Here is a 17,104-nt window from a genome sequence, read left to right as displayed (position 1 = left end):
GGACACTTAACGCGTAAAAAACGCACTTGCACCATTATTATGAATTTATCGAAAATGTTTGCTAATAACGGTGCGTTACACAGACATCTACGAAGAATTTAAGTGTAGTCTGCAGGCCCTTCACATATGACTGTAACTGACGAAAAACTCATGTTCCCTGCTAGAATGGGCCGTACCGTATATAGGAACAGACATTCAAATTAATATTAACAAGAATGTATAAAATTTGCATCGAAGAGAGATAAAAAAAGAAAAATCGTGAGGCATTCCAATCTGTGAAGGTGTTTGACCGGCGACGCTGTTTAGCACACGACAAGGAGGCGATACCTAATTTTGAACCAAGGTACGAATTCATCTATTGCTTTGATGGGTGGTCATCGTGAAGAAATGTAGACACACTCATTTATTGTCTTGAGCGGTGGTCATTATTTCACTCGCAACTGCAATCACATTCTTTGATGATGTCAAATCGATGCCCGTACGCCCCTCTGTGGTCGGTCGAGCCGAATTGGAGTGGTATTGCAAGTCTGCAACACGGAACGCGCCAACCGCTTCCTTTTCGGTGCCGACACATCCACATTGAAGTCACCGACAACGACAACAGGGATAGTGTTCTCGCAGGTAATTCATGCAAAGTGAGTGGCTATGAACCTTACAGGATTATGAGCCATTGCATTTATCGCTTGCTAATTATGGGGGTATGAACCATTGCTCACCGGGTTATGAGCCATTAGCTCAGGAATTTATGAGCCATTGATGATCACAGTTTTTGACATGTTGTTGTTTATGCTTTACGCGTGATTAGAAAGTAATTAAGCACTGTTCGCTTCACGTTTCTGAGTGGTGGTAGCCTCTGCCTTACAGGGCTATGATGATAGCTTTTGTTCACGGAGGACAAAAATGCGTGGAACCCTTGCCATATACATCTTCGCAGTAACAAGACGCACGGTGGGAAAGAATCGCATGTGTGACACACTCCAGTGCATGTGAAAATAAGCATAAGATTGGTATTTTGTGTTCTCACACTGTAAACCCGAATGCTAGTTCTTGCTCGTATTGGAAGCGCACCATCCCTTCTCATTTTATTTCTCCACCAGCTGCGGAAAAAAAATTATCGTGCGGTGCTGCCATCGCACTTACATTATTACAGGGCGAGAACAACACCCATCTCCACACTGTCCGGAAGTTTGACGCAATGCAAAAGGTTTCTTCAAGGCACAGCGTTCTTATTGCAAACCTGCAACCTTGGAAGTACTACGTCGCGAGTCTCGAAGGTTGTTCCGCAGGAAAGTGCAGAGATGCCGTCAACGCAACCTTTACCACGCCACCCGAAAGTAAGCATATGCATGACGACACCGAAATGACAATCTTATCTTTAGATGTATTGTAAATTTGTGTAAAATAAATGCATTCGTGCAAGAAACAAAAGAAAGAAATCGTCGCTGGCGACCGCTGTAGATTATTTTGTGTTCATGTAGCGGTTGTTTTAAATCAAGAGAACGAGCCGTCTCCGATTCCATCCCAGCCTGTATGCGCAATTTATGTACCGTTGTCAACAACTCGGCAAGAGGAATCAATGATTATAGATTTTCTATGAATAAGTGTTTACATTATTTTACACAAATACTGTAATTTGATCTTGTGCCTGTCGATCAGAAACTCCGAAAAAGATATACGAAGGGTGTGAAGAGTAAGGGTTACCAGTCGCACTTTCTAGGATGCAGCACAGAAGCGTCACTAACTGAAACACACACAAAATCAAAGTGCCCGATCAACTTACAATAATACCTGAAGACAAAGCCTGCATCTTTCAATGTGGCCTCACTAAGAAAGGACGTGACCATATGTTATTTGCAACTGCTTTCTTTTTCTTTTTTGCTTCATACATTTATCTATGCCACCGCTGGTTCAGATCACGCTAATCGATCCAGTCCCTTTTTTTCTCCGCGGTCACGTGTGCCAAATGAGAATTATCCTACTGGAACAAAACTCGAGCACGAATGCTCCTGGCTCATGGTACTCCTTGCTGGACAATCATAGGAGAAAGTGACAATGTTCTATCGCACGCATGATTGATTCAATCATTAGGATCGAGTCTTCCATACTTTGTAAATTTGGCCCCACATTTCCACAGGCTTGTCTGTGTACGAAAGTGATGAGCTGACTGGTAACACGCAAGTTTTCCGTTTTTCTCTGTTTAAAGAATATAAATAGTGAGTGCATTAGCTGTACCTTTTTGTCCTCTAGTTGAATGCTTAGCGTTCACTATGCTTAGCATGCTTAGGAGAATCGCTGGCAATTTCCACTTATTTCTCTTACTTTCATCTCAACCCTTTAATCCTAACAGGTATTCCGAGTCCCACGTTGACCAATGTTGAATCTACAAGCAGCAGCACCTTCGACATCACCTGGCAGTTCCCCCAGAATGACACTCGTCTCTACGACGGTTTCCGAGTACGATACTGTGAAAAACATGCTGACTCTTGTTTCCTGGTACACACCAAAGGAAGAAAACTGATGGTGCACGGTCTGGCTCCTTCGACAATCTTCCGAATCTATGTGCAAGCGAAGTGCAAGAGTGCGAATGGAAAGCTTCTGCTGGGGCCCCAAGCTCAAGCTTCAGTTACTACGTGGAGTGCACGTAAGTAGCTCAACCGCTCAGTCTACGGAGCTTTGTTCCCCAAAAATAAAAATAACTGAAAATTCGCACGCTAAATCTATTTATCTGAGAAGCTGTGACCGGTCCTGATGTTGGACTTATTGTTAACATAGGCGACCAGCTATGGACAAAAAAAAAGGTACGCACGGAAAGTTTAGTGTATTCGAACCCAATCGTTTTGCAAGAGTGCTGGCATAAAATTACTATAGCGAACAGGCAGCAATCGGGAGTAAAGGGCACGTAGGAACGCCTGCGTTTGTAGCACTTTGCACTGCACGTTGCAAGCAGGTCTTCTCCGGGCGCTCGGCCTTGTCACTGCACTGGGGAAGCCTCCTTCCTCTTGTCTTTTTTTATTCCCCAAGCCCCTTCCCTCTGCAGTGCTGTGTAGGTGCCCTCGGGATAGCGCAAGGTTTCAGCCTTCAAAATATATATATATATATATATACATATATATATATATATATATAAACACTCGGGCATATGAAACGTGTACCATTAGTTTTTTCAGAGAAGAAAAGCTTTCGACTGCGCTTATCATTAAAGCAATGAAGGAGGCCACAGGACAGAGCGCACACTAACAACCTAGTTTATTGCTCACATGGTGGGACCATAACTGCAGTCAGAGAGGGGCCTGTGTGAGGAGAAGGGGGAAAAAGAGAGGGTGAAGTAACTGGCGTAGGGACATGTCCAAGAACATGCACCGTCTCAAGAGATACTGATAGTCATTATCTAGTTACAATGGATGGCGCACACACACTTTCATTTTCTCCAGGTCCGCGAATAAGAAAGGCCTTATGAATTTGGCGAGCCCTTTTGCCACTGCATTGGGCCACACTATTGCGATCACGAAAAATAGGGGTGCACTGGCACTCGAAACAGTGACTTTACAGGTTAACAGGTTTCACAGACCAGTTTTGACGATTGCCAAGTTGTGAAGCTTGGGCACGTGAACTTCATGAATGCTTTCTCATTCTCGGAGCAGCAGAAAATAAACATGTGCGTGCGCCGTCTATTATAACTTGATAATGACTATCAGTATCTCTTGAGACGACGCATGTCCTTAGACATGTGCCTACGCAGTTACTTGACCCCCTCATTTTCCTGCTTCACCTAATACAAAGAACAAAAAATTACCGACGATTACGTTACTTCCTTATGCGAAATTTGAGCGCAGCAAATAAGCTGTTTTACCTTTTCGATAGATTGAGGCAAAGAAATCGAGCAACACATGTATGCGCTATCACAGAACTGGCAGATAATTTCGCAGTGGCGAACGGCAGCGGCAATTTCGGCTCGGGCGGTGCACATATACAGATCCGCCGCCACCGATCTGGCTCTCTGATTGCCATCGCACAGGGCGAACGGCAGCGGCAATTTCGGCTCGGGCGGTGCACATATACAGATCCGCCGCCACCGATCTGGCTCTCTGATTCCCACCGCACAGGGGTTGCATTGGAGGAGGAGCGAAGAAAGGAATTAAGTTCGAGCCGGCGCTTTGACAACCGGAGACTCGCAGGAAGAGGGGGGAGGGGGGCGGCGTGTACACCCAGCGGCAAACGATGGGGGCAGAAGCGCGCGCAGCAAGCGGACAACACGATAAAGGGAGGAGGGAAGAGATAGCAGCGACTGACTGATGCCGCTGACGCCGATAGTGAGTCAACCCCAGCTGCGGAGTTGGTTTCAGGGACAACGCCGCCGATGCCGACACAAACAATATGATACCCTCGCTTCCGCAGCGCTAAGAACCAGGTCTAGCCGTGGGAAGGTGGTCACGTATTCGTCGACGTGCCGGGGCCTACGTGAAATAACCGGCGCGTCGGCAACTGAAGAGCACCCTATCCGCCACACAAGAACAGGGGGGGGGGGACCCTTTCCTCCTCTTTCTGCATGGCGGCGACGGTGTTCTATGCAGTCACGTTATCTTGACCCTCTAGCGGCGTCAGTGGCATCCAGCGGTATCAGTCGGTCGCTGCTAGCGCTGGGGGGATGAAAGGGGGGCGTAGCTGGTTACGAGGCCGACGACAACGCCGACGACGACGCGAAACCCAGGAACGGACGCCAAAGAGCTGCGCTCTAAAATGGCTGAGACAAAGGCTACATTAGTATTCAACAGGAAAGAGACTAATCCTGGGATCTTTTGATAAACGAAGTAGTTTGACATCATTTTATTTGCTTTTTCCAAGACCGTGACTTTTGGATACTTCTGTATCTTTTTCTAAATAACTTCTTGGTGTATGAAGTGAATTCTGTTAAAATTTTAGTTCGTACCTTGTAGAAATGTGTAACTAAATTTATTATTCGCACGCTAATGGTAGTATAGTAAAAAATAAAGATCAATATGAGAATAGGCACTTCAACTACGGCAATTCATTCGATTAAAATAGTCAATTGTGACATTTCAGTGACAGACGACTACGGTAAAGAGTAACATATGGGACATGGCAGGGATTTGCAGCCTTAACATCGGCAAAAATACATCTTACGCACTACATCATACATGATGAGGAGGAAAACGAGAACAAGGTGAAAGCAGGAGCCAATGTTTCAACAATCGGACTTGTCTTCTTCAAGGCGACATATGCTTTCCTCACCACAGTTATATATAGGTGGGGTGCTGTTTTCCCTATATGATACATGAGACAAAACGGCAGCTTCGGGCGAGAAACAAAAAATTAAAGCAGGGAAATATGCTCCAGGAAGGATTAGCAGGCTTAATTTCACTAACAACGCACGCGACGTGCATATCTGTGTATATATATATATATATATATATATATATATATATATATATATATATAAACGAGAAGGAAGGGGGTTAACCGAGGGACCCGATAATTATTAGTCATATAATGAGAAGCCAACAAAACATATATATATATATATATATATATATATATATATATATATATATATATATATATATATATATATATATATTGTGAGACGAGGTTTAGGCAGCCAGTCTCTTCTTTATTCTCTCGAGCGAGAGCCCCACCACCAGGGCCCAATACGGTGATGATGAGTATGTACAGGTGAGAATATGATGCGTATGAATAATGCTAACACTAATTTCCCCGCACGCGCAAGTGGCCAGCCAGGCCGCGACTTAGCCAGGAGGGGAACGCCGAACGAATCGTTTTAGGCGCGAAACGTGAACGATCTCCGAACCACGACAACGATGGTCGGAAGAAACATCTACAGGAGTAACGCGAGAGTTCACGGGGGATGTTTGTTCGTTAATAATATACGGTCCAAGAAAGCGGGATTCAAACTTCTCGCACAAACCGGGTGTACGAATGGGCGTCCAAAGGAGCACTTCCTCTCCAGGACGAAAGCAGACGTCGCGACGAGAGATGTCGTAACGTTGCTTGCGATCTAGCTGACTGACTTCTGTGTTGAAGCGAGCACGTTGACGGCATTCCTCAAGTCTCGATACGAACTGTTCGGGTATACTGGCCGAGGTGTTAGCTGGGACATTGAATAAAGTGGCGTCGATGATGAATGTCAGTGAACGGCCGTAAACTAGGTAGAAAGGTGAGTATCCCGTAGTTCGTTGGATAGCGGTGTTGTGAGCAAAAGTCACGAAAGGTAAAAGTTTGTCCCAGTTGTCGTGGTTTGGCCCGATATACATGGATATCATATCTATTAGTGTGCGATGAAAGCGCTCGGTTAAGCTATTTGTTTGTGGGTGATATGCGGATGTTGTCTTATGAACTGTGCCACAAGCTCCGAGTACTTCTGCTAGCATTGTTGACATGAAAGTCTTGCCGCGGTCGCTTAACAGTACACGAGGTGCACCATGGCGCAGCACAATGGCATCTAGAAAGAAGGTGGCAACGTCGGAGGCCGAACTAGAGCGTAGAGTAGCGGTCTCTGCGTAACCTGTGAGCTGGTCAACAGCTGTCACGACCCATCGATGACCCGCTGGCGTTATGGGCAGAGGGCCGACTAGGGGCGCTATAACGTAAAGCTATTCCAAACTTTTCTATTCCAATTCTGCTATCAGCCCTCCGCGATTGGTCAAAAACTTTTTTTGACCACCCTCCACTTCACCTGTCTGTCACGCGACGCTACAAAAACCGCAATACCTCCCCATCTGATATGATGTGTGCACACTGATTATGCATGATTTGACAGAAAAAAGAAAAACAGTTATTTCTGATTCGACCCCTTTTCGCCATTAGCCCTCGGCTATTGGTGAAAAGTTTTCGGGCTGCACCCAGTTCACCTGCCTGTCACGCGACGTCACAAAACCGCACGAACTCACCGCGTCAAAGTGACGTGTACGCGATAAAGATGCATTAATATGCCGATCAAAACTGAATTTTTTTCGGAATAGCCGCAGGCTGCCCCGTTCCGAAAGGAATAAAAGATAGCTGCCGCCGATCGCTGAGACGCTGGCTACTCGCACCTGCCGGAGAGCATGGGTGTTTTTGCGTATAATAAAACTTCTTGCGTGACCGTGTAACGTTTTCAAGCACTTTCGGCCCGTTTCCTACCTCATTCTGCCAACTCTTCTTTGCTGAGGGTCAATTTTAGCGTCATTCTTAAGCTTTCGTTGCATGCCGCCGCGATTTTCGACCAGCCACCACAAGCTAAGTAAGGGAAAGCCGAGCAATCGCAGACGCCAGCACCACCCTCTTCATCCGGTTATCGGGTGGTTCGGCCCCATCGAATCCCTCTCCACTTGAGCGTTATCCTCGCTTCTTGTGAGCCAATTAGATACAACAAGCCGCTCAGTGTAGGCAATGTTATTCGTTTTTCAAGCAAACAAAAGGGACGTCCTATGAACGAGGAGAGAGTTTGATTTGTCTGTTCAGACAAGCCTATGGGTGACCGCCCGGTGCTTGCGTCGGTGGTTACGCAAATTTGACGTCAGGAAATTGGAATAGAAACATATTGGAATAGTTTTACGTTATAGGGCCCTAGGTCTATCCCAACGATGGCAAACGGTGTCTCGGGACATGGAATGGGCTGTAAAAGCCCAGCAGGAGGCGAAGTCGGTCGTTTCCGCCGTTGACACTGAACGCAAGAAGCGACGTACTTGGCCACAAAGGTAGACATGCCTGGCCAAAAGAAACGACTCCTAACGCGGTGGTATGTTTTGTGGAATCCCAAATGGCCAGCAGATGGGTCGTCGTGCAAGGCTTCAAGGACTTGTGTGCGCATCGAACGTGGAAGAATAGGTACCCAGCGGTGTCCGTCGGAGTTGTATACGTAGCGGTACAGCACATCGTTGTCAAGCTTAAATAGTCGCAGTTGTCGACGTAATCTGGCATTTGGTGCAGATGTAGTTCCGCACAGGCGTTGGATGATGCTGTCGCAGTAGGGGTCAGAAGGTTGACACGAGGCGAGGTGAGTGACGCGATTGGACGATAACGTGTCAGTAACCGATAGAGGTAATAACGGTAATAACGGGAGTTGCGACTTAGTCTCATCATCAAGTGGCGGGCAATGGGAAGGTGTACTCGAAGCTAATAGTGGCAGCGGGCAGCGAGAGAGAGCGTCGGCATCTTGATGCTTTTTCTCAGACTTGTGGACAACGTCAAAATCGTACTCTTGTAAGTGTACCACCCAGCGACCAAGTCGTCCGGACAAAATTTTCATTGACGACAACCAGCATAAGGCGTGGTGGTCGGTTATGACCGTGAAATGGCGTCCGTAAAGATATGGTGGAAATTTTTGGATCGCCCAAACTACTGCGAGACATTCCTGTTCTGTGATCGAGTAATTCTTTTCGGCAGGTGTTAGTGCGCGACTGGCATAGGCAACAGCTCTCTCTTGTGAGGTGGTATCACGCTGTAAAAGAACAGCACCCATCCCATGGCCACTAGCATCGGTGTGCAAGCAAGTTGGTGCGTTCTCATCGAAGTGACAGAGGACAGGGTCGGTGGTTAATGCCTGCTTGAGGGCTTGAAAAGAAAGTTCGCATTCATCTGTCCAAGGGAAAGCAGTGCCCGACGTGAGCAACTTGTGTAGTGGCGACGCCACGGTCGCAAAATGACTGATGAAGCGGCAGAAGTAGGATGCCAGGCCCAAGAAACTTCTTAATTGCTTTTGATTTTCAGGGCGAAGAAAGCAAAGCACGGCAGCAACCTTTGCGCGATCCGGTCGAACGCCATCTTTGCTGATAAGATGGCCCAACACTTTGATGTTCTTTCTGGCAAACTGGCATTTCTTTGTGTTAAGTTGGAGTACAGCGTTGGCAATGCATCTGAAAACTTCGTCCAAGCGCTCAAGGTGCTGACGAAAAGTTGTAGAAAAAAATAACGATGTCATCTAAATAGCACAGACAGGTCTTCCACTTAAGGCCATGTACAACTGTGTCGATCATGCGTTAAAATGTTGCAGGGGCATTACATAAACCGAATGGCATGACGTTGAACTCGTAAAGTCCGTCTGGTGTTGCAAAGGCTGTCGTGTCCTTGTCCGCATCGTGCATGGGGATTTGCCAGTATCCGGATCGGAGGTCTAGACTAGAGAAATATTCTGCGCCCTAGAGGGAGTGAATGGCATCGTCAATTCTTGGCATCGGATATACGTCTTTGCGCGTGATCTTATTAAGGGCTCGATAATCGACGCAGAATCGTACAGAGCCGTCTTTCTTGCGAACCAGCACGACAGGAGACAACCAAGAACTGGAGGATGGCCGAAAGATGTCTCTCTTGAGCATCTCATCAACGTTATCCGCAATGATTTTCCGTTCTGCGGAAGACACGCGATACGGGCGGCGGCCTACAACTGAACTGCCTTCGGTTTCGATGCGATGTACTGCGACGGAAGTGCGCCCCAGAAGCTTGGAGTGGATGTCAAATAAGGCTCTGTGTTTGTGCCGGAGTGCCAGAAGGTCTTCTTTCTGCGCAGTGGTCAAATCGGGATTTATCGCGGCCGTTAAAGCAGCGGTAGCAGTGTGATAATCAGTTGTGGTAGACAAAGGTGGTGATTCGGTGTGAAGCAGCACCAGCGAAAGAGGTTCGGTGTCAGTAAAGCATGTCACAGTAGAGCCCTGGGATAGCACAACTGGCGAAGAAGTAGGGATATGAACAGCGACTAACGCTCTACCGTCCTGAAACCGTACTAGGCTAGGAGTAAGGCTGAGCCCACCAGAAATGCAGTAACCGCTCGATGCAAGGAACACATAACCATTAATAATAGTGTCGGAAGTCAGCGTCGGAATATGCTCATTGCCCGCGGGACTGAAACAGTCGGTAGACGTGACAAAACGCAGGCTATGAGCATTGACAGCGGACGAAGATTCAGTGTCTGTCATATGAATAGTTCGCTGACGGTAAGAGATGAAAGCTGAGGCGGAGGACAGGAAGTCCTATCCCAAAATCATCGCGTAAGTGCACGAAGATAGCACGACGAACTGAATGTGGTGGAGGATGCCATCAATGAAAACGCGCGCAGTGCAAACACTGGAGGGCTGAACAAGAACTGCATTAGCACAACGAAGGGGAGGGCCATTATACAGTGTCTTCACTTTTCGCAATCGAGAACACAAGTCAGCACTTATAACGGAAAGCGATGCACCTGTGTCAACCAAGGCTTCGATTCGGACACCTTCAACACACACCAAAAGTACATTTGACGGGCGCTCCGGAGGAGTTTCACGTTGTCCAAAAGATGCAGCTTTCCCTCCTGAAGCTGCACCATTTAGTTTACCGGGCGGTGATCGGATGACGAAGTAGCCGGTCGTAGAGGGGAAGAAGAGCGCCGCATCGGTGATGGAGAGCGACGACGCGGGAAACGCGATGAACCGGCAGTGTTGAAGTCCTGTGGAGATGGGGAACGTCGTGGATAATAATCGTAGTCAGAACGACGACGTAGTGTTACAGGGCCAGAAAACTGATCCCTTTCAAAGCCGTCATAGCCACGTCTTTCATCTTGCTGACGGCGTCGGCAAAACCTGGAAATGTGGCCACGGATGCCGCAGTAGTAACAAACCTGGCGAGGTGGGCTCCATGCGTTATAAGACGGAACAGGCGATGGCCTTGCAGTGATAGGATTCAGGGACATGTGCGGTGCAGGTGCCTGTTGTGGTGGCTGCTGGGAGGGTGGTGCTATAGAGGCAACCTGAGCGTACGTTGGCGTATGGATAGGGCGCGGGCTCGTGATTTGCGGGCAGGTCACGGCAGCTATCTCTTCCCTCACGATATGGCATAGGCCGCCACCAGGGGGCGTCAGATGGACCTCAGGAGGGTTTGACGAAGATTGGGCGTGCAGTTCCTCACGGATGATGGAGCGAATCAAAGCACGTAGCTCGCGTCGCCAAAATGTGGGCTTACAGTACGTCTCCGCGCACGGCGTCGCCAAGTGGCCCCCGAGAAGTGGAGCCTCACGACGCGGCACGACGGCGCACGGCGATAGACCCACCGCAGGTTAGAGCACCGAGCACCGAGTTTCAAGGCGTTGGACGCCTTGAAATCAGACGTGTCAGGGTGTAAGCGGAGCATATGAAGGTCATCGAGACGCTGACACGTACTGATGATGTCGGCGACGGTAGTGGGATTCAGCACTACAAGAGCATTGAATGCCGCAGCCCCAATACCCTTGAGCAGGTGGCGTACACGGTCACTCTCTGCCATCCAGGTGTTCACGCAGCGGCAAAGGGCGAGGACGTCCTCTATGTACGAAGTGTAGGACTCGCCTGAGTGCTGTACACGCTCAGCAAGCTTCTTAGCGATATCGGAGCGGACAGACGAGTTCGCGAAAATCTGGCGCAGATGGTGTTTAAAGATGCTCCAGTTGACCAAATGGAGCTCATGATTGGAAAACCAAGTTTTCGCAACTCCGGTTAGGGAGAAGGCGACGTGAGCAAGTTTTGCTGATTCGTTCCAGTGGTTAAAGTCACTCACGCGCTCGTATAGCTCCAACCAGTCTTCAACGTCGTCGCCTGGAAGCCCAGCAAATAGCGGTGGATCCTTCTGAGGGGTGGTGACTGTCCAAGAAGGGGTTCCCGCAGGAGTAGGCAAGGTGGATGTCGTGGTACTGGTCTGCTGGTCTTGCGACATGGTTGAGTGCATTTGGTAGAGGCGGCGACCCGAGCGGAGCTCCAGGGATGTAGCGTAGGTGAAGCTGGAGAGATACCGGGAACGAGAGGGCGAAGGAACCGGACAGCACACTCCACCACTTGTGAGACGAGGTTTAGGCAGCCAGTCTCTTCTTTATTCTCTCGAGTGAGAGCCCCACCACCAGGGCCCAAAACGGTGATGATGAGTATGTACAGGTGAGAATATGAAGCGTATGAATAATGCTCACAATATATAATTATATATATATATATATATATATATATATATATATATATATATATATATATATATATATATATATATATATATATATATATATATTGTGGGAGTCCCTTCGGTCTACCGGGGCGCAGTCGTTGCTGTGCCTAAGGCTCCGGACTTATTCGCCATTGCGAGGAAAACCTCTCCCAAATGCCTGCACCTCGACACACGCGCCGTTTTCCCCGGGCGCCGCGGCCGCGTCCCGCGACGTCATGCTACGCGGCCCTGCGATTGGGTCGTGGGGCGTGACGTAGGGAAGAAGCCCCGACTGGGGACGATCGCCGTGCGCGGGGGAGTCGTGCTGCGAGAAGGACGAGCGCCGGTCACGAGAGGCAAGCTGCAAGGTACGTGAGCGACCAGCTATTTGTGTCCCCAACGCCCCGGCCTGGGGACGTTCACGTGCTTTGTTAGCTTGCGTAAGTGTGACTTGCTGAGTGGCTTTGCGTTCTGCCCTTGCGGTAGTCGCAGGCGCTCAGTGCGTCACATTTTGCGTGTCCGAACCGTCGCAGACCATTGTCGGTGACGGGAAGCGCTAGGTAGCGTTTGCGAACGCATTTCGGCCCGCGCGCGTAAACCATTGTTCGACGCGGCGTGTAACCCGCCTTCCTCGCCATCGGGCCCCACGTTGGGCGCCAAAATGTGGGCTCACAGTACGTCTCCGCGCACGGCGTCGCCAAGTGGCCCCCGAGAAGTGGAGCCTCACGACGCGGCACGACGGCGCACGGCGATAGACCCACCGCAGGTTCGAGCACCGAGCCGAAAGACCTGGACGGCTCTGGCCGTACGCATGGGCGCTCTCCCAGGAAAGGAAGAAGAGTGCGGCGGGAGATCCCCCGGTGCCTTTTGGCGCGGCGACGGCGCTGACAGACGGCGAGCTGGCCCAATTGTGCCGGCAGAAGATGCGGGAGGACCCCGGATTCGCAGCGCTCGTTCGGCAGGGAGCTCCAGGCGATGAAGAGGTGGCCCACAAAGAGCGACGGATTAATGCGCCGAAACAAACAAATCCGAACGTGGTGGCCGCGGACCAAGTGCCCGCGACGGCTTTGGTATAAGACGTTCGGGACTGAGCGCTGAGGCTCCGGGGACGTCTTGCCGTTTTATTTTGTACGTTGGGTTCTTTAACTTTTTTTGTAAATGTTTATTTGTGAGCGTGTGTCTCTGTGCGTGTGTGTGTATGTTTCTGTGTTCGTGTAGCAGACAGTACGTTTATTCTGGGGGGGTATTCTGGGGGTATTCTGGAGCAGTGTGCTGTACAGTTTTCCCTTTGAGTTATATGGTTGTACACGATTTTCACTGGGTTTGTTGTACGTGTTAAATAATTGTGCTGTTAATGTATTTGCCCTGGTTGTATCGTTCTCGTTTTCTTTAATATGTGTTTAAGGGCTGGAACGGAGGCAGGAGGTTAGCCGTCCTTGCACTATCTAGTGCTGGCTGATACAGGGGACTTTTCCTTTGTGTTACATGCCGCCGGCTTATTTCTCAGCTGGTAGGGACATTTAAGGGGAGAGGGATGTGGGAGTTCCTTCGGTCTACCGTGGCGCAGTCGTTGCTGTGCCTAAGGCTCCGGACTTATTCGCCATTGCGAGGAAAACCTCTCCCAAATGCCTGCCCCTCGACCCGCGCGCCGTTTTCCCCGGGCGCCGCGGCCGCGTCCCGCGACGTCATGCTACGCGGCCCTGCGATTGGGTCGTGGGGCGTGACGTAGGGAAGAAGCCCCGACTGGGGACGATCGCCGTGCTTGGGGGAGTCGTGCTGCGAGAGGGACGAGCGCCGGTCACGAGAGGCAAGCTGCAAGGTACGTGAGCGACCAGCTATTTGTGTCCCCAACGCCCCGGCCTGGGGACGTTCACGTGCTTTGTTAGCTTGCGTAAGTGTGACTTGCTGAGTGGCTTTGCGTTCCGCCCTTGCGGTAGTCGCAGGCGCTCAGTGCGTCACATTTTGCGTGTCCGAACCGTCGCAGACCATCGTCGGTGACGGGAAGCGCTAGGTAGCGTTTGCGAACGCATTTCGGCCCGCGCGCGTAAACCATTGTTCGACGCGGCGTGTAACCCGCCTTCCTCGCCATCGGGAACCGCGGGCGCCGAGTGTACTCCGTGTGTTTGTGTGCAGTCTGGTACATGTTGGCCATTGGTGATCAAAAAACGCCTTAACTGTCCTGGACGCCGTGTGTTCCTGGGAGAGCGCCCATGCGTACGGCCAGAGCCGTCCAGGTCTTTCGGCTCGGTGCTCGAACCTGCGGTGGGTCTATCGCCGTGCGCCGTCGTGCCGCGTCGTCAGGCTCCACTTCTCGGGGGCCACTTGGCGACGCCGTGCGCGGAGACGTACTGTGAGCCCACAATATATATATATGTATATATATGGTCCCGTTGTGCCGGTGACGAACACAGTAGTGAAACTTGTCCATCACGAAAAAACGTCGTATTAGGTGAACCTGTGCCCTCAATACCAAGTGACACCCGAAACACAACAATGGCGATAAGCCTGTGGGACGTGAGATGTGTAAGTGGCTGGGCGATGCGTGAAAAGTCTTCGAGGAAGTGCCTAGAATAGACGCACAGGCCAAGGAGCCTGCCCAACTTCTTCTTGTCGCCGGGCTGTGGGAAGACAGCGATGGGAGAAGATGTGTTCTGCGGATGAAGATTGGCTTCAGATTTGCTGATGAGATGGCCCAGGAACAGAAGCTGCTCGTAAGTGAAGCGACACGTTTCCCGCTTCAGAGTGAGCCTTGATGACTTGATGGCCTCTGGTGCTGTCCCAAGCCGCCTAAGGTGATCGTCAAAATTCCCGGCGAAGACAACTACGTCATACAAGTAGACGAGAGAACATTGAACACTGAACCACTCGAACACTGAGCCACTTAAACACTGCTAATACCGAGTCCATCAAATACTGGAATGTTGCATGTGTAGAGTACATTCCGTATGGCATGACCTTGAACTCTTAGAGGGCTCCCGACGTGGTCTTCTCGCGATCCCTCTGGTCAAATTCTGTTTGCTAGTAGCCAGTCATGAGATCCATCGACGAGCAATACTTAGTGTTGCAGAGCCCGTCCAATGCGTCGTCTGTTCGAGGGAGCTTGTATATGTCCTCCTTCGTAATCTAGTTAAGCTGACGATCATCTCCACAAAAACGCAGGGTTCCGTCTTCATTCTTCACCAAGGCAACAGGAGAAGCACGCGAGCTCTTCGAAGCCTGGGTGATTTCGTCTCACAGCATGTTCTCGACTTCATGATTTACAGCTTCTCGTACCCGCGTCGTAACGCGCTACGGGGTCAGTCGGAGTGGCCGAGCGCATTCTTCGGTTATTATGCAAAGCTTACCAAGTGGTGCTGGTCGAATTCTCGATGACATCGAAAAGCAGTCTTTGTATTATCAGCGAAGACTTTTGAACTGTTGTTGCTTACTCATGGGTAGACATGGACATACGTCAAAAACTAGTTCGAGAACTACGTCCGTCGAGGTAGATGCGGCAGAATCCAAGAGGGAAAACAACCTCCCCCCCCCCCATTGTTGGTTTTGGCAATTTCCTAGATTTTTGCGATGGTCGTGCTGTTGCTGAAGTGTTTGTACTCTTGGCTGAAGTTTGTCACCATCACTTTCGCTTTTGACATGCAAATTTCACGGTCCAGCAGTAGATGTCGGTCACCCTCGACGACGCCTTCTACGGCTGGCAGTGTGTCGGCGCGGGCGGAAGTGATCATACTGAGTGAGGCGGGATGCTGACTTGATCATCTAGTATACTCAAGGCATGCTGACTCGGAGAGCTCTCCGGTGCATGGTGGTGCACCTAGATCCTCGAGGAGGGTTATCAACTTGGACTTCGGGTCGATGATTGTGCCGTGTTGGTTTAGGAAGTTCATGCCGAGAATGACGTCTGGTGAGCATTGTTGCAGAAAAAGAAGGTCGCAGGGTAGGTCCGATCATGAACAGTAATTCTTGCCGTGCAGATTACAGTTGGCATTATTAGGTGTCATCCAGCTGTGGGGATTTGAAGGCTATTCCATGCAGTCTTTCTTTTCTTCAACATGGCTGCGAATGGTCCACTGATGACGGAATTGTCGGCTCCTGTGTCTACAAGAGCCATGACTTCCTAACCTTCGGGAAGCCCGTCGAGGTCAGTGGTTCTCCGTCTTGCATTGCAGTTGGCTTGTGGGATCGGCTCCCATTTGTGTCGCATCGTCCTGCTGTTGTTAGTCTCGCAGTCAAGCCTTCTCTAGGCCTGACTGCGACTGCTTCATATATTGAAAGTCACTGAAAGACCCGACTGGCCGCTTTGGTCGCGCAGCACGCTGACTTCAAGAGTATTCTGTCGTTGTGAAGTACAAGTCCGGCCGCTTATACCAGGACACCGGCTGCTTGTCTGATCGTCCCTTCGATCCGCCTGACAACGACAAACAGGGGGCCGACAATTGCCTTCTGGCAACTTCTGACTTCCGCGACATTCTCACTGAGCATCGAAAGGACAACTCTCTGCTGTCGACCTTGAAAGCTTGACTTCTGGACAATCTGATCGCTCAACCAGAAGGTTTGTGCTCTGACGACATTCTTTAGCGGCGCAACATCAGCTCTGATGGACCTGATTTGCTAGTTGTCGCTCGTCATCTCCGGTCTAATTGTTCTTGCTGAGCTTCACGACGCGACCACTACCAGACGCCTTGGCACCTCCCGCACTTACGAGAATTTGAGGTTGCGTCTTCTAGTTAGGCCTTTACTGCTCTGTCCTATGTTACGTTGAGGCTTACCACCCCTGCCAGCGTCAAGAGGCCATGTGCGGAACCTGCTGGCCACTTTCATCCAACGGATGTTCCCAAGGAGCCTTTCTTTCATGTTGACATGGACCTTCTTGGCCCCTTTCCCACATCTATAATATGGAACGAATGGATAGCCGTTGCCATCGACTATGCAACGCGCTATGCCACTACACTTGCCCTGCCCACATGCTGTGCTACAGATGTAGCAGACTTCTTAGTTTAAGACGTGATTCTTCACCATGGCGCTCCAAGGCAGCTGCTGACAGATCGTAGCCGCTATTTCCTCAATCAAATTGTCCAAGACGTACTTCGTTCCTGCTCCACCGAACACAAACTCGCAACCGCATATCACCCACAAACGAACGGACGGACTGAACGACTGAATCGCTCCCTTACAG

The 17,104-nt window shown here is 50.0% G+C and overlaps 1 protein-coding gene across 3 annotated transcripts in view; it reads left to right on the top strand.

Annotated features, from left to right (window-relative positions):
- Positions 1 to 17,104, top strand: part of LOC139052201 (usherin-like) — a 165,868-nt gene that overhangs the window by 94,804 nt on the left and 53,960 nt on the right. For all 3 annotated transcript variants that reach the window (XM_070529284.1, XM_070529282.1, XM_070529283.1), the window contains 2 exons: positions 1,151 to 1,334; positions 2,348 to 2,641. In XM_070529284.1, the coding sequence (XP_070385385.1) occupies positions 1,151 to 1,334; positions 2,348 to 2,641 (478 nt within the window). The remainder of the gene's footprint in view (positions 1 to 1,150; positions 1,335 to 2,347; positions 2,642 to 17,104) is intronic.

The sequence above is a fragment of the Dermacentor albipictus genome, unplaced genomic scaffold (genome assembly GCF_038994185.2).
Source record: "Dermacentor albipictus isolate Rhodes 1998 colony unplaced genomic scaffold, USDA_Dalb.pri_finalv2 scaffold_19, whole genome shotgun sequence".
NCBI classification, from domain to species: Eukaryota; Metazoa; Arthropoda; class Arachnida; order Ixodida; family Ixodidae; genus Dermacentor; species Dermacentor albipictus.
Note: the sequence above shows the minus strand (reverse complement) of the source record. Positions and strands in the feature narration are given on the sequence as shown.